This window comes from Oncorhynchus kisutch, linkage group LG25 (assembly GCF_002021735.2).
Source record: "Oncorhynchus kisutch isolate 150728-3 linkage group LG25, Okis_V2, whole genome shotgun sequence".
Taxonomy (NCBI): Eukaryota; Metazoa; Chordata; class Actinopteri; order Salmoniformes; family Salmonidae; genus Oncorhynchus; species Oncorhynchus kisutch.
The window spans coordinates 8,431,130-8,454,071 of NC_034198.2; the positions used below are offsets into that span (position 1 = coordinate 8,431,130).

Sequence of the window (22,942 nt, forward strand, 5' to 3'; positions counted from 1 at the left end):
AGTGCCATCAACGCTTCCCGCTACCAAGGACTGTGGGCTCTCCTTCTCCGTGGCCGACGTGAGTAAGCATGTTCATCTCTCCCTATCCCAGTGTGCTGTCCCCACTTGCTTCAAGATGTCCACCATTGTTCATGTACCCAAGAAAGCAAAGGTAACTGAACTAAATGACTATCACCTCTTAGCACTTACTTCTGTCATCGTTAAGTGCTTTGAGAGGCTAGGTAAGGATCATATCACCTCTACCTTACCTGGCACCCTAGACCCATTTCAATTAGCTTACTGCCCCATTAGATCCACAGACGATGCAATCACCATCGCACTGCACACTGCCCTATCCCATATGGACAAGAGGAATATAAGAATACTGTTCATTGACTATAGCTCAGCATTCAACACCATTAGTACCCTCCAAGCTCATCATTAAGCTTGGGGCCCTGGATCTGAACCCCGCCCTGTGCAATTGGGTCCTGGACTTCCTGATGGGCCATCCCCAGGTGTTGAAGGTAGGAAACAACACCTCCACGTTGCTGATCCTCAACATAGGGGCCCCACCTGTACTCAGGGGCCCCATCTGTGTGCTCAGCCCCCTCCTGTACTCCCTGTTCACACATGACTGCATGGCCATGCATGCCTCCAACTCAATCATTAAGTTTGCAGACGACACAACAGTAGTAGGCCTGATTACCAACAATGACGAGACACCCTACAGGGAAGAACTTAGGGCCCTTGGAGAGTGGGGCCAGGAAAATAACTTCTCACTCAACGTCAACATAACAAAGGAGTTGATCATGGACTTCAGGAAACAGCAGAGGGAGCACGATCCTATCCATATTGATGGGATTGCAGTGGAGAAGGTGGAAAGCTTCAAATACCTCTGCCTTCACATCACTGACAATCTGAAATGGTCCACCCACATAGACATTGTGGTGAAGAAAACACAACAGAAGAAGGTGCAACAGCTCTTCTTCAACCTCAGGAGCCTGAAGAAATTTGGCTTGGCCCCTAAAACCCTCACAAACTTTTACAGATGCACAATTGAGAGCATGCTGTCGGGCTGTATCACCGCCTGGTATGGCAACTGCCCTGCCCGCAACCACAGGGCTCTTCAGAGGGTGATGCGGTCTTCCCAACGCATCACTGGGGGCAAACTGCCTGCCCTCCAGGACACCTACCCCACCCGATGTCACAGAAAGCCCAAAAAGATCATCAAGGACATCAACCACCCGAGCCACGGACTGTTCACCACGCTATCATCCAGAAGGTGAGGTCAGTACAGGTGCATAAAAGCTGGGACCAAGAGACTGAAGAACAGCCTCTATCTCAAGGCCATCAGACTGTTCAATAGCCATCACCAGCCGGCTGTGATTGGCTGAGCTATAGTCAATGAACCGCATTCTTCTGTCTTCTTCTATTCCTCATATGTATATACTGTCTTCTATTCTACTGTATTTTAGTCAATGCTACTCCGACATTGCTAAATCTAATATTTATATATTTCTTAATTCCATTCTTTTACTTTTAGATTTGTGTGTATTCTTGTTAGATACTACTGCACTGTTGGAGCTAGGAACACAAGAATTTCGCTACACCCACAATAACTGCTAAATATGTGTGACCAATTCAATTTGATTTGATTTGGAGAGACACTATTGACCTATTGTTCAGTGACATAGGGCACTTTACACCTCTGTGTTGGGGACCAGGTTGCCAAGGAACGCAGTCAGCTGACCTGGTCAGCCAATCACAGGCCCTATTAGTTGAGGTAACAGATCCCTTTTCCTGCCAGTTCTTTAGTTGGACACAGGGGTGCATAGACAACAGATGTTGTCTATCCTCCTTGTTTGGTGTGTGGTAATAAACGTGTGTTCCGTACATCTGTCTCCTACCTGTCATTTTTGTCCTTTAACCGGGGAGCTGGGACAGTTACACCTATATCTAAACAGGCATGCCTATCGGTTGGTGGCACTCTTTTACCGTCACACACACACATGGTAAAATTAACAAAATACAAAATATATTTAGTTAACATCAATATATTAAAATGAATATTTCAATGCAACATATTTGAAGAATAATGTCTCACCTGTATCCCTGAGGTGGCAGCCCCTGTGTCGTTGCTCTGGTGACTGGACTGACTGGACTCTGGGGACACACAGTCCCTTTCCCCCAGGCTACCGGTCACCCCGCTGGAGCTGCGTGATGAGGATCCTGCTACCCTGATTTGCTCCCCCTCTGGAGGCTCCTCAACCCTCAGCAGGCCTCGCTGTTGCCCTGGTCTGTGAACCTCTTCCCCATCCCCATTCAGGCCCTCATCCTCCTCTGGCGAGTCCAGCACCACAGGGCCCAGCAGCAGAACCTCCCTCCTCCTATGCTCGGCTCTTTTCTGCTGGGCCACGCTTAGGGGCTGCTGCCCAGGTCCGTGTATGGGGCTGGAACTGGAGTTTCTGCTCTCCTCCTCTACCAGGTGGCTCCAGGGCTGCCTGGAGGTCCAGCTGACAGGGGCTTCCACCACACTTTGGCGTATATAGAGCCTACGGGCCAGCTCGGCACTATCCCCCGTATCAAAGCAGGAGAAGTCGGCTCTCTCGTCCGGCTCGAAGGACCAGAAATCTCTAGTGTACTGAGGGGGCTGGCAGCGATGCAGTGTTGGGCTTTCTGTGACTCTGAGCTGGGCTCTCAGCAGCCTGGGGTCTTTCAGAGGGGAGCTGGTCTCGGCTGGGGGAAGAGATGGACGGATGAAGCGTGAAGGCAGGGCAGGGGACCCTCCTACACCCACTACTGTGTCTGATAGAATGGAGCTCTGAGCCTGCCCTCTTCCATGCTGTGTCCCGTGATTGGTTGTTGTTGGAGAGTTTGAGTCCTGTGTGCGTGACGATGCTAAAACATTTCCAGCCCGGTGAGAGTCAATGTCGTTCGACGCTGGTGTGTGTTGGCCGTGTAAAGGGATATTCATCTTAACTGTCTGATGCTGCAAATGTTGCCGTTGTACATTTGAGACAGAACTGTCAGCTTCTCCAGACATACATTCAGAGTTGGGTCTCTCTACTTCGTCTAAAGCATTGTGCAATGTCAATGAGTTCCTCTTTACCTCTGCTAAAATAGAGGATACTTTAGTAGCCTCCTCGGCTAGCCTCCGGGCCACTTCAGGGCTGTTGGCTGGGGAGGAGGGTTTGCTACAACTTAGCTGATTCAGTACAGTTCTCTCCCCTAGTTTATTTTTAAGTTGGAGGATGGTCCCTTGAGAGGAGGAACTACTGTTACAGGGCTTGTGCACTTGTCTCTGTGTGGCTGGACTACCTGCTAAAGCTTTGTCCTGACCTACCCAGTGGTGTGGGCTCTGGGCCTGGAGCCCCATGCACGACCTGGGTCTTGAGTAAGGAGACATGCCCAGAGTGCCCTGCCTAGCATGGGACGAAAGCTGGACAGAGGCTGAGCTCCTGGGTAATGGCCCGCAAATAGCCCGGTTTCTATCTGCATCCACAGCGTGATTATTGTGGAGATTATTGCAGGCGCTGTGGTGCTGGACAGGAGAACCGCCGGCCCAGGACAGGCAGCGGGCCTGCTGGTTGTGGCGGGAGCCCCTGGGACTCTGCTCCAGCCCATGGATGATCTTACTCCTGAACAGGGGGGAACCAAACCCAAACTCCTCCAGGGCACGCTGGGTGGCCGCAATACCGACAGGATCCAAGACAGGGTGGCGGAGGCTGGGGGAGCCTGTCGGCTGCTGCTGGTGACCCCCTGGGGGACGAAACGCTAGTTTGGGACTGGAGCTGCATGAGGAGCCAGGACTACCCAACCAGATGGGATCGCTGAGTTTATTCCGGGGGTGGGAAGGTGGGGACGACAGCTCCTCCCCACACCTCCTCTGACAGGCTGAGTTCTGTGGGCTCTCCACTGTCTTGACGTTAGCCTTCTCAATGTAGCTGAAGGTGACCACCGACCGTTTGCCATTGCCCCCCACCCCCTGCCCTTTGGAGGGGTGGTGATCTTTGTGTGGGGTGGTGGTCTTCCCAATCCCAGAAAAGGCTGGGGAGTGGGTCAGTGCTGCTGGTAAACTCTGTTGCTGGGAGATGCTAGGCGATTGGGTGCCATTACCTTGGTGGAGCTGGAAGCTCACTTTGTGTCTGGAGGGAGACTGGGTGTGGGTGAAGTTATGGGCCAGGCGGTGTATTGGAGCTTTGCTAGGAGTTTGGCATTTTGTCTGGCAGGCTAGCTGGGACAAAAGCCCCGCTGGCTGATCCTGTGCTGAGGCGGAGTCACTCCCAGTCCCAAGCCCATCCACTCCTCCTCCCAAGCCCCCCTTCCCATCCTGCTCTGGGGCTGACCTCACCTCCACATACAGATGAATGACTTTTCCAGACTGGGACATGACCTCACACTCTGCACATCATGAGGCCAGGAAGAGAGAGAATGATAAAGAAGAGAGAGGAGTGTATATTGAGGATATCTTCTTTCCTACTCAGTAAGAATAAGGATATCGTGGACAAATGGGACCAACAGGCCCATAGGTCGCTTCCAGCAGATCTCTAGTCACCATACCTGTAAAAGAGGGAGGGATGGATGGAGAGAGAGAGACAAAGCAAACAGTAGGTAGTGAGAAGTCATACTTTTCTGATCATGTGTGTTACACATGGAGAACAGCTATTGTCTGTTAATGAGTGAAGCGATGACTGGAGGATTAAGTGTAAAAGTAAAGAACTGAGGTAGTGAAATTACTGAATAAGATAGTAAGAAGGTGAATGAGTGAGAGTAGCAGTAGTACAATAAAGGGTGAACAGCCTCAGATAACCTAGAAAAGTAATCCATAATCCCTATAGAATACTGTACACTCCTGCAGACATAGAGGTACAAACAAGCATTTCTGATCCTCCAATCTAGACTTTAAACCTTTCCAATCTAGACTTTACAACTTTGAGATAATTGGCTTAATCAATAACAAAGAAAAGCTGATTTTCCTGATGACTAAATGCCACCCTTCTGGCTTTCTACAAGTTTAAAACAGTGGATTAGGTGCCCTAGTAATTGAGAATGACACATTATCCTGATTGGCTGTTACACAGACACTCTGTCAGGGCCAATGCCACGGGGGTCGCTACAACAACAACTCCTGGATCAGTTTGTAAGATGCTATTTATAGTTAATTGAATGACCACTCTAGATCCATCATCTCCTGCCTTTCTTCCTTATCTCACCCATGTTCAATGCCTTTTTTCACACCAAATGACAAATACTGAGGGGGTTGGACCTACTGTAACAAATACAACATCTCTTTAGTAATAATGTTACATCTGTAGAAATATACTGTAAATATAGGATGATGCCTTAAGTATTATAGGGTGATATATTTATGTGGTTTTCATTGAGGATATTGAAGGTCAGCCAGGTGGATCATCCACCTCACTTCCTCTCCTGAACGCTGACTCATATATGATAACACAGGAGCTGAAACACTTGCAGTCAGAACACTGAATAAAACCAATCAGAGCAAAGCACAGTATATATTCTGACAAGACACGTCAAGAGGATTCAGTTTAGGAAGCATTAAGCTGAAGGAAATTAAGGCTTGGTTTTCTTCAGAGGAATCAATTTGACATTGATGCAGTGGGAAGGAGACTAGGGACTCTATAATTTTTGTCATTGCTTCCCGATATTCTTCATCTTCAAAACATAGAACTGGCTATGTATGTCAGCATGTCATACACCATGCTGTCCCTCTGTCATCACAAAAGTTTCAACTCACAAAACCTCTATCAGATCGGTGTCCCTAAACCGGGACAGTTGTTGCTCAGTATGCAATAATGTGACTAGAATAACATTGTAAACAACAGCCAACTTTCCGGGACATGGACATGTCTTATATGGGCAGAAAGCTTAAATTATTGTTAATCTAACTGCAGTGTCCAATTTACAGTAACTATTACAGTGAAAAAACACCATGCTATTGTTTGAGGATAGTGCACATCAACAAAACACTTGTATCATGGCAACTGGTTTGATACATTCACCACTGAAGGTAAATAATGTACTTACATTCAGTAATCTTGCTCTGATTTGTCATCCTGAGGGATAAAATGTAGTGTAGTTTTGTTTGATAAAATACATTTTTATATTCAAATGTAGGAACTGGGTTCTACAATTTGACCCCACTCCTGTCTCTGGCTCCACAACCACCCCGCGCGGCCATCCAGATGTGTGAAGGTTAGTGCCTTTTCTGTAGGGAAGCTAATGATCCATCGTGTATGACATTCCTGGGAGTGTGTAAACATAGTTTTTTTTGCATGTTCTCTATAGTTATGTACTTGAAAATGTATAAATTGACAAATTCGGCACATTTGGGCAAACTCCTGGCAGACAGACAAATATTCTGTAGTGATGTAATTCTTCACTGGATCAGTCTGAAACTTTGTACACACACACTGCTGCCATCTTGTGGGCAATATCTGAATTACACATATAATCCTACATCAGTGTCTGGCCTTTCTCTTTAATTTCAAACATATTAGATATTTTACCAGATCTAAGGTGTTATATTCTCCGACATTAATTTCACATTTCCACAAAGTGTTTCCTTTCAAATGGTATCAAGAATATGTGTATCTTTGCTTCAGGTCCTGAGCTACAGGCAGTTAGATTTGGGTATGTTATTTTAGGAGGAAATTGGGAAAAAAAGGGTCTGATCGTTAAGAGGTTTTAAAGCAAGTCTAACTATTTGCTGAACAAAATGCTTTCAGTTAAGCAATACCTGCTGTCAAACTATCAGAAGTTTTGTTTCACATGTTACTCTGAGAAGCTACGTAGAAAGAACGAGGACAATGAACTCGAGAGGAAGAGGGTAGCTAAGAGTGACAAATTGAAGTTAGGACTTGAGAGAGTGTGCATTTGTGGGGCGCAAATAGGACTTGACAGATCAAAGGGAATGTATTTGAGACTTGGCATGCCAAACACACACATGAAAGCTCGTGCACGTGCACACACACACACACACACACACACACACACACACACACACACACACACACACACACACACACACACACACACACACACACACACACACACACACACAAAGCATTTTCCAAAAACTACTCCACTATCCCACTAATAGCTTATCTCCCTTCTCTGACCCCAACTTCTCTCCACATCAGTGTAATTCCATGAAGAGTGCATTTTGGGTAACTTTGGGTATTATTTCACAATAATAATGATGAAAACTTGGGGATATGTTGGAGTTACGTGGGTTAAAATGTTCCTTACTTATCCTCTGTTGCTCACTTTGTAAAGCATGGTGCTTGCAACGAAAGGATAGTGGGTTTAATTCCTGGGACAAGACTGCAAGTCGCTTTGGATAAAAATGTCTGCTAATGGCATATATTATACACTACCGTTCAAAAGTTTGGGGTCACTTAGAAATGACCTTATTTTTGAAAGAAAATAATGCACATTTTTTGTCCATTAAAATAACATCAAATTGATCAGAAATACAGTGTAGACATTGTTAATGTTGAAAATTACTATTGTATCTGGAAACAGCTGCTTTTGCATGGAATATCTACATAGGCGTACAGAGGCCCATTATCAGCAACCATCACTCCTGTATTTCAATGGCACGTTGTGTTAGCTAATCCAAGTTTATCATTTTAAAAGGCTAATTGATCATTAGAAAACCCTTATGCAATTATGTTAGCACAGCTGAAAACTGTTGATTAAAGAAGCAATAAAACTGTCCTTCTTTAGACTAGTTGAGTATCTGGAGCAACAGCATTTGTGGGTTCAAGTACAGGCTCAAAATGGCTAGAAACAAATAACTTCCTTCTGAAACTTGTCAGTCTATTATTGTTCTGAGAAATGAAAGCTATACCATGTGATAAATTGCCAAGAAACTGAAGATGTGTACTACTCCCTTTACAGAACAGTGCAAACTTGCTCTAACCAGAATAGAAAGAGGAGTGGGAGGCCCCGGTGCACAACTGAGCAAGAGGACAAGTACATTAGAGTGTCTAGTTTGAGAAACACATGCCTCACAAGTCCTCAACTGGCAGCTTCATTAAATAGTACACACAAAACACCAGTTATGCGGGAAAACAAAACACGGAGCATGCATAGTATAAATATTAGCCCTCTGATTGCAATGAAGAGCAAAACATGCCGCTCCGTTCTCAGCGAGCTGCAGTTTAACTAGGTCTTTCTTTGCAGCAGTTGACCATATGACTGGACAATAATCAAGATAAGATTAAACAAGAGCCTGCAGGACTTTTTTGTGTGCAAAGCTGTCATTTTTTATTTATTTTTTATTTATTTCACCTTTATTTAACCAGGTAGGCTAGTTGAGAACAAGTTCTCATTTGCAACTGCGACCTGGCCAAGATAAAGCATAGCAGTGTGAGCATACAACAAAGAGTTACACATGGAGTAAACAATTAACAAGTCAATAACACAGTAGAAAACGAAGGGGGGGTCTATATACAATGTGTGCAAAAGGCATGAGGAGGTAGGCAAATAATTACAATTTTGCAGATTAACACTGGAGTGATAAAAGATCAGATGGTCATGTACAGGTAGAGATATTGGTGTGCAGAAGAGCAGAAAAGTAAATAAATAAAAACAGTACGGGGATGAGGTAGGTGAAAAGGGTGGGCTATTTACCAATAGACTATGTACAGCTGCAGCGATCGGTTAGCTGCTCAGATAGCTGATGTTTGAAGTTGGTGAGGGAGATGAAAGTCTCCAACTTCAGCGATTTTTGCAATTCGTTCCAGTCACAGGCAGCAGAGTACTGGAACGAAAGGCGGCCAAATGAGGTGTTGGCTTTAGGGATGATCAGTGAGATACACCTGCTGGAGCGCGTGCTACGGATGGGTGTTGCCATCGTGACCAGTGAGCTGAGATAAGGCGGAGCTTTACCTAGCATAGACTTGTAGATGACCTGGAGCCAGTGGGTCTGGCGACGAATATGTAGCGAGGGCCAGCCGACTAGAGCATACAAGTCGCAGTGGTGGGTAGTATAAGGTGCTTTAGTGACAAAACGGATGGCACTGTGATAGACTGCATCCAGTTTGCTGAGTAGAGTGTTGGAAGCCATTTTGTAGATGACATCGCCGAAGTCGAGGATCGGTAGGATAGTCAGTTTTACTAGGGTAAGCTTGGCGGCTTGAGTGAAGGAGGCTTTGTTGCGGAATAGAAAGCCGACTCTTGATTTGATTTTCGATTGGAGATGTTTGATATGAGTCTGGAAGGAGAGTTTGCAGTCTAGCCAGACACCTAGGTACTTATAGACGTCCACATATTCTAGGTCGGAACCATCCAGGGTGGTGATGCTAGTCGGGCATGCAGGTGCAGGCAGCGACCGGTTGAAAAGCATGCATTTGGTTTTACTAGCGTTTAAGAGCAGTTGGAGGCCACGGAAGGAGTGTTGTATGGCATTGAAGCTTGTTTGGAGGTTAGATAGCACAGTGTCCAAAGACGGGCCGAAAGTATATAGAATGGTGTCGTCTGCGTAGAGGTGGATCAGGGAATCGCCCGCAGCAAGAGCAACATCATTGATATACACAGAGAAAAGAGTCGGCCCGAGAATTGAACCCTGTGGCACCCCCATAGAGACTGCCAGAGGACCGGACAGCATGCCCTCCGATTTGACACACTGAACTCTGTCTGCAAAGTAATTGGTGAACCAGGCAAGGCAGTCATCCGAAAAACCGAGGCTACTGAGTCTGCCGATAAGAATATGGTGATTGACAGAGTCGAAAGCCTTGGCGAGGTCGATGAAGACGGCTGCACAGTACTGTCTTTTATCGATGGCGGTTATGATGTCGTTTAGTACCTTGAGTGTGGCTGAGGTGCACCCATGACCGGCTCGGAAACCAGATTGCACAGCGGAGAAGGTACGGTGGGATTCGAGATGGTCAGTGACCTGTTTGTTGACTTGGCTTTCGAAGACCTTAGATAGGCAGGGCAGGATGGATATAGGTCTGTAACAGTTTGGGTCCAGGGTGTCTCCCCCTTTGAAGAGGGGGATGACTGCGGCAGCTTTCCAATCCTTGGGGATCTCAGACGAGATGAAAGAGAGGTTGAACAGGCTGGTAATAGGGGTTGCGACAATGGTGGCAGATAGTTTCAGAAATAGAGGGTCCAGATTGTCAAGCCCAGCTGATTTGTACGGGTCCAGGTTTTGCAGCTCTTTCAGAACATCTGCTATCTGGATTTGGGTAAAGGAGAACCTGGAGAGGCTTGGGCGAGGAGCTGCGGGGGGGGCGGAGCTGTTGGCCGAGGTTGAAGTAGCCAGGCGGAAGGCATGGCCAGCCGTTGAGAAATGCTTATTGAAGTTTTCGATAATCATGGATTTATCAGTGGTGACCGTGTTACCTAGCCTCAGTGCAGTGGGCAGCTGGGAGGAGGTGCTCTTGTTCTCCATGGACTTCACAGTGTCCCAGAACTTTTTGGAGTTGGAGCTACAGGATGCAAACTTCTGCCTGAAGAAGCTGGCCTTAGCTTTCCTGACTGACTGCGTGTATTGGTTCCGGACTTCCCTGAACAGTTGCATATCACGGGGACTATTCGATGCTATTGCAGTCCGCCACAGGATGTTTTTGTGCTGGTCGAGGGCAGTCAGGTCTGGGGTGAACCAAGGGCTGTATCTGTTCTTAGTTCTGCATTTTTTGAACGGAGCATGCTTATCTAAAATGGTGAGGAAGTTACTTTTAAAGAATGACCAGGCATCCTCAACTGACGGGATGAGGTCAATGTCCTTCCAGGATACCCGGGCCAGGTCGATTAGAAAGGCCTGCTCACAGAAGTGTTTTAGGGAGCGTTTGACAGTGATGAGGGGTGGACGTTTGACTGCGGCTCCGTAGCGGATACAGGCAATGAGGCAGTGATCGCTGAGATCCTGGTTGAAGACAGCGGAGGTGTATTTGGAGGGCCAGTTGGTCAGGATGACGTCTATGAGGGTGCCCTTGTTTACAGAGTTAGGGTTGTACCTGGTGGGTTCCTTGATGATTTGTGTGAGATTGAGGGCATCTAGCTTAGATTGTAGGACTGGCGGGGTGTTAAGCATATCCCAGTTTAGGTCACCTAACAGAACAAACTCTGAAGCTAGATGGGGGGCGATCAATTCACAAATGGTGTCCAGGGCACAGCTGGGAGCTGAGGGGGGTCGGTAGCAGGCGGCAACCGTGAGAGACTTATTTCTGGAGAGAGTAATTTTCAAAATTAGTAGTTCGAACTGTTTGGGTATGGACCTGGAAAGTATGACATTACTTTGCAGGCCATCTCTGCAGTAAACTGCAACTCCTCCCCCTTTGGCAGTTCTATCTTGACGGAAGATGTTATAGTTGGGTATGGAAATCTCTGAATTTTTGGTGGCCTTCCTGAGCCAGGATTCAGACACAGCAAGGACATCAGGGTTAGCAGAGTGTGCTAAAGCAGTGAGTAAGACAAACTTAGGGAGGAGGCTTCTGATGTTGACATGCATGAAACCAAGGCTTTTTCGAACACAGAAGTCAACAAATGAGGGTGCCTGGGGACATGCAGGGCCTGGGTTTACCTCCACATCACCCGCGGAACAGAGAAGGAGTAGTATGAGGGTGCGGCTAAAGGCTATCAAAACTGGTCGCCTAGAGCGTTGGGGACAGAGAATAAGAGGAGCAGGTTTCTGGGCATGGTAGAATATATTCAGGGCATAATGCGCAGACAGGGGTATGGTGGGGTGCGGGTACAGCGGAGGTAAGCCCAGGCACTGGGTGATGATGAGAGAGGTTGTATCTCTGGACATGCTGGTAGTAATGGGTGAGGTCACCGCATGTGTGGGAGGTGGGACAAAGGAGTTATCAGGGGTATGAAGAGTCAAAGGGGGGCTACTTTAAAGAATCTCAAATATAAAATATATTTTGATTTGTTTAATACTTTTTTGGTTAATACATGATTCCATATGTGTTATTTCATAGTTTTGATTTCCACACAATAAATCTACAATGTAGAAAATATAAAAATAAAGAAAATCCCTTGAATGAGTAGGTGTGTCCAAACGTTTGACTGGTACTGGTACAGTAGCTGTACCATGATATTTGCATTGCTACTAAGTAACCCTCCAATTGTTCTCCACTATTCCACACACTAAAGCCCCTCCCCATCCCAAGTTGGGTTGTCATCCTAGTGACCGGCAGACCACACCCGTCCCCCCGGATCCATAGGCCTCCCGAGAGGCCAGGACCCATCCTTCAAAAAGAGCACAGAGTGCCACCCACAGAACAGAAGCAGATCAACTGCTATAAGTATTTCCAATGCTCTCACCTCAATTTGCTTTATATATAGTGATGAAAATTATATATATATTCAAAAACTTGCGTGTCATAATTTCCATCATTAACAATTAATATGCGTAATAATGTCGGCATTTTTGTTAAGCAATTATTATTTAGCAAACAAGTATTGTTATACATCCTATATTGTCCCTAACATCCTTACCCTCTTGCAACAGATGTGGGACACACACACACACACATAACCCCTTTCCCTCACAATCAACCCTAAGCTCTGAGCTTAGGGTTGATTGTGAGGGAAAGGGGTTATGCTTAACAAAAATGACGACATTATTACGCATATTAATTGTTAATGATGGAAATTATGACACGCAAGATTTTTGAATATATAGCAGGCCCATAAAACCGATAAGGACTTATCTTTAGTGTCTGGGTCGCTCAGGTGGGTGTCTAGGGTATAGGGTTGGGGACCGTTCCAGAATGATAGGACAACAAATAAATAAATTAGATGTATAATTTATTTTAAAATGTATATCCCTCATCAAAATTGAAAGCTCTCTCTCACAAACCCTGCTCACACGCACATTGCTTCTTGGATATGCAACCATTTCCCTTCTCACTCACTTAACGCCACACTTTTCCAAACACAAAACCACACACCTTCCATCACAATACAGTCACACAGGAGCCTGCAGGACATGCTTTGTGGAGTGTGATGTTAAAAAAAGAAGAGCCTCTCTTTATTAAGGACTAAGGAAGTCTCAAGGTTTTGCTCGCCTGAGGTAGAGTATCTCATGATAAGCTGTAGACCACACTATCTACCAAGAGAGTTGTCATCTATATTCTTCGTAGCTGTCTATTTACCACCACAAACCGATGCTGGAACTAAGACCGCACTCAATGTGCTGTATACGGCCATAAGCAAACAGTAAAATGCTCATCCAGAGGCGGTGCTGCTAGTGGTGGGGGACTTTGATGCAGGCAAATTTAGATTGGTTTTACCAAATTTCTACCAGCATGTTAAATGTGCGACCAGAGAGAAGAAAACTCTAGACCAACTTTACTCCACACACAGAGAGACGTACAAAGCTCTCCCTCGCCCTCCATTTGGCAAATCTGACCATCATTTCATCCTCCTGTTACCTGCTTAAGCAGGAAGCACCAGTGACTCTGCCAATAAAGAAAGTGGTCAGATGAAGAAGATGCTAAGCTACAGGACTGTTTTGCTAGCACAGACTGGAATATGTTCCGGGATTCTTCCGATGGCATTGAGGATTACACCACGTCAGTCACTGGCGACATCAATATGTGCATCGATAACGTCATCCCCAAAGTGACTGTACATACATACCCCAACCAGAAGCCATGGATTACAGGCAACATCCACACTGAGCTAAAGGGTAGAGCTGCCACTTTCAAGGACCAGGACTCTAATCTGGAAGTTTATAAGAAATCATGATATGCCCTCCGACAAACCATCAAACAGGCAAAGCGTACATACAGGACTAAGATCGAATCGTACTACACCGGCCCCGACGCTCGTCGGATGTGGCAGGGCTTGCAAACTATTACAGACTACAAAGGGAAGCACAGCCGCCAGCTGCCCAGTGACACGAGCCTACCAGACAAGCTAAATTACTTTTATGCTCACTTCGAGGCAAGTAACACTGAAACATGCATGAGAACATCAGCTGTTACGGACGACTGTGTGATCACGCTCTCCGTAGCCGATATGAGTAAGACCTTTAAACAGATCACCAGGAAGTGTACTCCGAGCATGCGCTGACCAACTGGCAAGCTAACATCTTCACTGACATTTTCAACATATCCCTGCCTGAGTCTGTAATACCAACATGCTTCAAGCAGACCACCATAGTCCCTGTGCCCAAGAACACTAAGGTAAACTACCTAAATGACTACGGACGCGTAGCACTCATGTCTGTAGCCATGAAGTGTTTTGAAAGGCTGGTCATGGCTCACATCAACACCATTATCCCAGAAACCCTACACTCACTCCAATTTGCATACTGCCCCAACAGATTCACAGATGATGCAATCTCTATTGCAAAAGGAACACCTATGTGAGAACGTTATTCATTGGCTACAGCTCAGCGTTCAACATCATAGTGCCCTCAAAGCGAATCACTAAGCTAAGGACGCTGGGACAAAATACCTCCCTCTGCAACTGAATACTGGACTTCCTGATGGGCCTCCCCCAGGTGGTAAGGGTAGATAACAACACATGCTGATTCTCAACACGGGGGCCCCTCAGGGGTGCGTGATCAGTCCCCTCCTGTACTCCCTGTTCACTCATGACTCCATGGCCAGGCACTGTGTGGTGCCAGGACCACAGCCTCTCCCTCAATGTGATCAAGACAAAGGAGATGATTGTGGACTACAGGAAAAGGAGGACAGAGCATGCCCCCATTCTCATTGACATGGCTGTAGTGGAGCAGGTTGAGTTTCAAGTTCCTTGGCGTCCACATCACCAACAAACTAACATGGTCCAAGCACACCAAAACAGTCGTTAAGAGGGCACGACAAAACCTATTCCCCCTCAGGAGACTGAAAAAATTGGGCATGGATCCCCAAATCCTCAAAAGGTTCAACAGCTACAACATCGAGAGCATCCTGACTGGTTGTATCACTGCCTGGTATGGCAACTGCTCGGCCTCCGACTGCAAGGCACCTAAGAGGGAAGTGTGTATGGCCCAGTACATCACTGGGGCCAAGCTTTCTGCCATCCTGGACCGCTATACCAGCTAGTGTCAGAGGAGTGCCAGCTAGTGCCAGCTAGTGCCCTAAAAATGGTCAAAGACTCTAGTCATCCTAGTCATAGACTGTTCTCTCTGCTACCACATGGCAAGCGGTACCGGAGCATCAAGTCTAGGTCCAAGAGGCTTCTAAAACAGCTTCTACCCCCAAGACATAAGTCTCCTGAACATCTAATTAAATGTCAATTTGCATTGCCACCCCCCCCCCCCTTTACGCTGCTGCTACTCTCTGTTTATTATTTATGCATAGCCACTTTAATAACTACATGTACATATTGACTCTGTACCGGTACCACCTGTATATAGCCTCTCTATTGTTATTTTACTGCTGATCTTTAATTATTTGTTACTTTTATTTCTTATTTTTTCTTCTTAAAACTGCATTGTTGGTTAAGGGCTTGTAAGTAAGCATTTCACTGTAAGGTGTTGTATTCGGCACATCTGACAAATACAATTTGATTTGATTTGACCATCAAATGGTTTCGTGATGAATAAGCCATCTGATTCAATGAAAGATGGAGTAGAATTTGTCTTTCTGCCCATAATTTAATTGAAAGTACTCCAAAGTGTTTCTTCTTTTTCTTGAGTTTAGTCACATAATTTCTCCATTTGCAGTAACTTTATTAGCTAGCCACTCCTTTTGCCCAATCTCTTTCAACCATACAGTTTCAATTCCTCCTCAATCCATGGAACTTTAACAGCTCTAACAGTCAGTTTCTTAAAGTGCATGGTTTTTGTAGTAGTATTTTTATTGACATGTCACAATTTTATCCCATATTAAGAGATACAGTAACAAAGATAATATAAGAATAACAAAGAAACAAAAAACAACAAAAAAGACTAAAGACTAAGACTAATTAAACACAAAAGCTCAGTTTAAAAAAGGAATTGGGTCCAACACATGGAATTTACAGTGTAATCCTGAGACAGGTCAACAACCACCATTGTAAGTAAATCCTTGCAGCAGAATAGCTGATACATTTAAATAAGGTTCCCACATTTTGTAGAACTGATCTGTTTTAGAATGTAATGTACATGTCAGATATTCTAATGGATCCCATTCAAGTAGTATCTCATGCCAATCCTTAACAGAAGGGACCTTGTCATTAATCCACTGTAAGAGGATGTTTTTCCTCGCTGCGAAGGTCAGGATGTTTTTAAAGCCTCCTCTTACACACAAGTGGACGACTGGGTCCAATTCTAGGTCGACCCTTAGGATTTTTTTCAAGCGCATGTTTTTCAACAATTGGAAGAAGCAATTTCATAAATTCTTCAATTGCATTGTATGAATACCGCTTATTAATCACACCAGACCAACAAAATATCATCATCCACATAAGAGTCACAGCAAAATCTATTGTATGATCTCTTATACATTATTTTAGGCCCAGCTTTTGGAACTTTGGCTTTCACAATATTGTGATCACTGCATCCAATGGGTACGGATACAGCTTTAGAACAAAGTTCTACAGCATTAGTAAAAATGTGATCAAAACATGTAGAGGATCTTGTTCCTGTAGTGTTTGTAAACACCCTGGTAGGTTGACTAATAACCTGAACCGGATTACAGGCACTGGTTACAGTGAGAAGCTTCCTCCTGAGCAGACATCTTGATGAAAATCAGTCAATATGCAGGTCCCCAGGAAAGTAGACCATCTTAATTGGGTTGAGGTTAGGTGATTGTGGAGACCAGGTCATCTGATGCAGCACTCCATCACTCTCCTTCATGGTCAAATAGCCTTACACAGCCTGTAGGTGTGTTGGGTCATTGTCCTGTTGAAAAACAAATGATAGTCCCACTAAGCGCAAACCAGATGGGATGGCATATCGCTACAGAATGCTGTAGTAGCCAAGCTGTTTAAGTGTGCCTTGAACTCTAAATAAATCACTGACAGTGTCACCAGCAAAGCACCATCACACCTCCTCCTACATGCTTCATGGTAGGAACCACACATGCAGAGATCATCCGTTCACCTACTCTGCGTCTCACAAAGACACACGGTTAGAACCAAAACTCTACAATTTGAACTCTGTGAAGCATTTATTTGGGCTGCAATCTTAGGTGCAGTTAACTCTATTGAACTTATCCTCTGCAGCAGAGATAACTCTGGGCCTTCCTTTCCTGTGGCGGCCTTCATGAGAGCCAGTTTCATCATAGCGCTTGATGGTTTTTGCAACTGCACATGAAGAAACTTTCAAAGTTCTTGACATTTTCCTGAATTGACTGACATTCATGTCTTGAAGTAATGATGGACTGTCGTTTCTCTTGGTTTATTTGAGCTGTTTTTGCCATAATATGGATTTTGTATTTTACCAAATAGGGCTATCTTCTGTATACCACCCCTACCTTGTCACAACACAATTGATTGGCTCAAACTTAACTTGAAATTCCACAAATTAACTTTTAACAAGGCACACCTGTTAATTGAAATGCATTCCAGGTGAATACCTCATGAAGCTGGTTGAGAGAATGCCAAGAGTGTGCATAGCTGTGGCTACTTTGAAAAAACTCAAATGTAAAATATATTTGGACTTGTTTAACACTTTTTTGGTTACTACATGATTCCATATGTGTTATTTCGTAGTTTTGATGTCTTCATTATTATTCTACAATGTAGAAAATAGTAAAAATAAAGAAAACCCTGGAATGAGTAGGTGTGTCCAAACTTTTAGCTGGTACTGTATGTTATATCCTTGTATTGCTACTGCTCTATCATCAAATTAATTAACTAAGTCAGAAATATAGGAATGTTATCTGTTGTTAGCAAATTATTGATTTCATTAACCTTATTTCTAAGGATACATATGGACTATTTTCCTCCCTTTCTTGATTAGCCTATCAGAGATAGACATAATATGGAAAATAGCAAACATAGCAAGATTTTTTAAAAATACATTCACCAGTCCATTAATCAGTTGGTTTGTGCTGTAGGGTTGAAACTACGATCCCATAGGCTTGGCTCTCTCATCCCTTCCAGGCTTTTGGGAGGGAGGGTGGACAATGAGCCTCTCATAGCGAATGTAAGCACGTGCTCTGGCAACTTTTCTGGCAGTTCTTAGCTCTTTCCAGAACAGCTATCTTGTCCTTGAACCTCAGGAACCTCAGGAACTATCGGCCTGGGGCTGTCACCGGTGGTGGGTTTTCCAGTCCTGTGGGCGCACTCCACCTCAATCTTCCTGTGGTCCATCTTTCTCCAAGATCATTTCCTTCACTTTGTGCTCAGACTCCGTCCAGGTCTCATGTGGAGATCCTGCAATTCCGTCCACAATCATGTTGTTCCCGCCTTGATTGTCCCTGGAGATAATCTGATTTCTCTGTCATCGTTATCATGGATTCACATACATAACTGATGTCCTCTCTCAATGACTTACAGATTGCTGTCATCTTGCCCTTGTCCTGTTTAAACTCATCGAGCTGACCATGGGAGAACTGTAAACTGCTCTTCTGGTCCTCGACCTCTCTGGTCAGGTCGCCCATTCTTTTATTAGTTGACTCCACCAGCATTTGGACAAAATACTTGAAGCTATTTACTTGTTGTTGTCACAGCTGCTTGTAGAACTCTCTTTTGATCCTTCACCTGTGATACGGAGACACTACCGTCCTCAACGGTACTCCCGCCGGCTTAGGTCTTTGACATGGAAACAATGAAGGTTACTGGACACATGAATGTTCTTGCAACGTCCCATAACAGGCATCTAGAACATTAATGCTGTATATTCAGAGAAAATTGTAAACACTTTCTAGATAAGCTGCTTTACATTAAGGGAATGTTCTTCTAACTGTTACACCAAAGCATGCTAAAAGGGTTCTCAGAAGGTTTTTTGCTAACATAGACTGTTCCCCCAAACCAACGAAAAACTGGACAGTCAAACATTTGGGGAACATTAAGGGTAACATTACAAAAACTGTAATGCCTGCAGGGAGAGAGTGTGTCTGTGTGTGTGTCTGTCTGTTTGTGTGTGTGTGTGCGCATGTCAGAGAGAGAGAGAAAAGAGAAAAGAGAGAGATGGAGAAAATACATGTTTTCCATTAGTACTCACTAGCGGAATGTCATGAAGTTGTACATGACCTTGTGGCAGTTAAAAATCTAATCTTCCCTGCTTTAGTGACTTCTTAAAAACATAATGAAGAATGACAAAAACAAATATTTGTAAAAACATGACCAAGACACCCCACAGTCCAAATAAACCTATTTTCTTTCTAGGAAACATCCTTTTTAACTTAATGCTCTTTCTGTGCCAGCACTAACCTGTTCAGTTTAAAAGGAGGATTATGTGTCCATCCATTTATTGATTCATGGAGCATCAGAGCTATTACCAGGAGGGTCAAATTCATTTTATTAGTGGCTGTATATGGAGGCAGGAGTGAAAACGCATATTGAATCTACATCACCACTATGATTAAATGTGTTCAATTGTTATTCCTTTCTTTGTACGACAGACATCTCATGCATGAGAAAAACTACTCAGTCCTTGGAGACTGACTCTCTTAGATGTGACAAACACAGGAGAAAAAAAATCTGTGAATATGTCCTAAACAATAGCATTTTTTAAGACTCGATAAGAACTAATACGAGTTTATGTTGTTTTCAATTAGCGCTGTTTTCCAGCGAGGGATTTGGTTGGCCCCACTACCTGTATATGTATGTGTCTTTTGGACGGGTTGGGTTAACAACGAAGGTCAAATATCTGTTGGACCTTGTGTGTAATTGACCAATAAAGTGATCTTAATCTGAGTGAACAGAGTGAACATGCGCTACCTTGATGACGGGATAAAGCTACTGGCTATGACAAAGGTAAGGAAACTGTGAGCATCTGGTCACTATTTCCCTACTGAGAGCCAAAGCAAAAGATTTCAGATGCCTATGCCTATATACATGTACAGTGGGGAAAAAGGTATTTAGTCAGACACCAATTGTGCAAGTTCTCCCACTTAAAAAGATGAGAGAGGCCTGTAATTTTCATCATAGGTACACTTCAACTACGACAGACAAAATTAGAGAATTAATCCAGAAAATCACATTGTAGGATTTTTTAGGAATTTATTTGGAAAATAAGTATTTGGTCAATAACAAAAGTTTATCTCAATACTTTGTTATATACCCTTTGTTGGCAATGACAGTGGTCAAATGTTTTCTGTAAGTCTTCACAAGGTTGTCACACACTGTTGCTGGTATTTTGGCCCATTCAGAGCAGTGATGTTTTGGGGCTGTTGCTGGGCAACACGGACTTTCAACTCCCTCCAAAGATTTTCTATGGGGTTGAGATCTGGAGACTGGCTAGGCCACTCCAGGACCTTGAAATGCTTCTTACTAAGCCACTCCTTCGTTGCCCGGGCGGTGTGTTTGGGATCATTGTCATGCTGAAAGACCCAGCCACGTTTCATCTTCAATGCCCTTGCTGATGGAAGGAGGTTTTCACTCAAAATCTCACGATACATGGCCCCATTCATTCTTTCCTTTACACGGATCAGTCATCCTGGTCCCTTTTCAGAAAAACAGCCCCAAAGCATGATGTTTCCACCCCCACGCTTCACAGTAGGTATGGTGTTCTTTAGATGCAACTCAGCATTCTTTGTCCTCCAAACACGACGAGTTGAGTTTTTACCAAAAAGTTATATTTTGGTTTCACCTGACCATATGACATTCTCCCAATCTTCTTCTGGATCATCCAAATGCTCTCTAGCAAACTTCAGATGGGCCTGGACATGTACTGGCTTAAGCATGGGGACACGTCTGGCACTGTAGGATTTGAGTCCCTGGCGGCGTAGTGTGTTACTGATGGTAGGCTTTGCTACTTTGGTCCCAGCTCTCTGCAGGTCATTCACTAGGTCCCCCCGTGTGGTTCTGGGATTTTTGCTCACCGTTCTTGTGATCATTTTGACCCCACGGGGTGAGATCTTGCGTGGAGCCCCAGATCGAGGGAGATTATCAGTGGTCTTGTATGTCTTCCATTTCCTAATAATTGCTCCCACAGTTGATTTCTTCAAATCAAGCTGCTTACCTATTGCAGATTCAGTCTTCCCAGCCTGGTGTAGGTCTACAATTTTGTTTCTGGTGTCCAGCTCTTTGGTCTTGGCCATAGTGGAGTTTGGAGTGTGACTGTTTGAGGTTGTGGACAGGTGTATTTTATACTGATAACAAGTTCAAACAGGTGCCATTTAATACAGGTAACGAGTGGAGGACAGAGGAGCCTCTTAAAGAAGAAGTTACAGGTCTGTGAGAGCCAGAAATCTTGCTTGTTTGTAGGTGACCAAATACTTATTTTCCACCATAATTTGCAAATAAATTCATTAAAAATCCTACAATGTGATTTTCTGGATGTTTTTCCCTCATTTTGTCTGTCATAGTTGAAGTGTACCTATGATGCAAACTTACAGGCCTCTCTCATATTTTTAAGGATATTTAACTTTTTTGCCCCACACAGGCCTATACTGACCTGTTTGCTATTGACAATAACAAACACACACACACACACACACACACACACACACACACACACACACACACACACACACACACACACACACACACACCTGTATTCAACCTGCCCAGTTTATCTGTAAAAGCCATAATTGTGGGACTTAAAAACTACTTGAAAGTGCATGCATTAACATGTCCTCATATTCTGAGTGTACACAAACATAGCCCCATGCATACGCCCATGAATATGTACACACTCACTAACACATTCTATCGCTCACACACGCACACACGCACATGTCCATACACACCTCATACACACACCCATGGGAGCATGCAGTCTTACTTTACCATGCTCTGACTAATAGGATCTCATTATATCTTTCATTTGTCATCATAATCACGCCCAAACATTAGATACAACTTCATCCTCTGTCAGGGCTCTCTGTTCTCCTAGTAAAGCCTTATCTTGATCGACGGTGCACACACAGCACAGTAATAGCAGCGGCAGAGACAGAAGCTGCAGTCTCACACAGAGCCAAATCTCTACTCCTCCCTGCCTCTCTTCTCGTCTCTCCTCTATCACATACTTACCTCTTCTGTTCTTAGCGTGCTCATCCACAGTGGATATACACCTCCCACATGACTTCTTAGCCTGTCTTCTTGACTCCCTCCCTCCCTCCGTCCCTCCCCTACCCGGCTGCAGTATGCAGTAGATCCATGGAACTGCCCTATTAATACTACTACAGGCTGCTGCTACACTGGCCAGCTTTCCCCTGCAGGCAACGCTGCCTCAGACCACACCCACCAAATGCACCACCAACCAATCAGCACACACACACCAGCTGGACCGCTCTCTCACTCTGCCAAACACACTGTGTAAAGGGTAGGAGTGAGTGTGGTGGTGGGTACAGTAGTTTGAGGGTTGATTTCTAGGCACAGAGGGCACTGGGGCAGAAGGGCAGAGTGATATGTGGAATAGAGTTCAGGAGGGAGTTAGGAGAGGAACAGTGTGGTGTCAGGACAACAACCTTTCCCTCAACGCCAGCAAGACAAAGGAGCTGATCGTGGACTACCGGAAACAGAGGGACGAGCACGCTCCCATCCACACTGAGGGCGCTGTAGTGGCGTGGGTTGAGAGCTTCAAGATCCTTGGTGTCCACATCACTAAGAAATTAACATGGTCCACACTAGGGTTGCACAATTCCTGGAACTTTCAATAAATTCTCTGGTTTTCCTGAAATCCCAGTTGGAGGTTCCCAGAATCAGGAGGAAATAAGTGGGGTGGCAGGTAGCCTAGTGGTTAGAGCGTTGGGCTAGTAACCGAAAGGTTGCTAGATCGAATCCCTGAGCTGACAAGGTTAACTGACATGCCTAGTTAAATATAGGTTAAAAAACAAAAGAGAAAAAAAAGCAGGCAATCCAGATTCCTACAACCAGGATTTTTGGAAAACCTGATCATTTATTTTGCAACCCTAGCTCACACACACCC

General features: G+C 44.7%; 1 protein-coding gene across 1 annotated transcript in view; it reads right to left on the reverse strand.

Moving 5' to 3' along the window:
• Positions 1-22,942, reverse strand: part of LOC109870572 (PH and SEC7 domain-containing protein 1) — a 110,346-nt gene that overhangs the window by 73,686 nt on the left and 13,718 nt on the right. The window contains exon 2 of the mRNA XM_020461142.2: positions 2,084-4,539. Within this exon, the coding sequence (XP_020316731.2) occupies positions 2,084-4,369 (2,286 nt within the window). The 5' untranslated portion in view covers positions 4,370-4,539. The remainder of the gene's footprint in view (positions 1-2,083; positions 4,540-22,942) is intronic.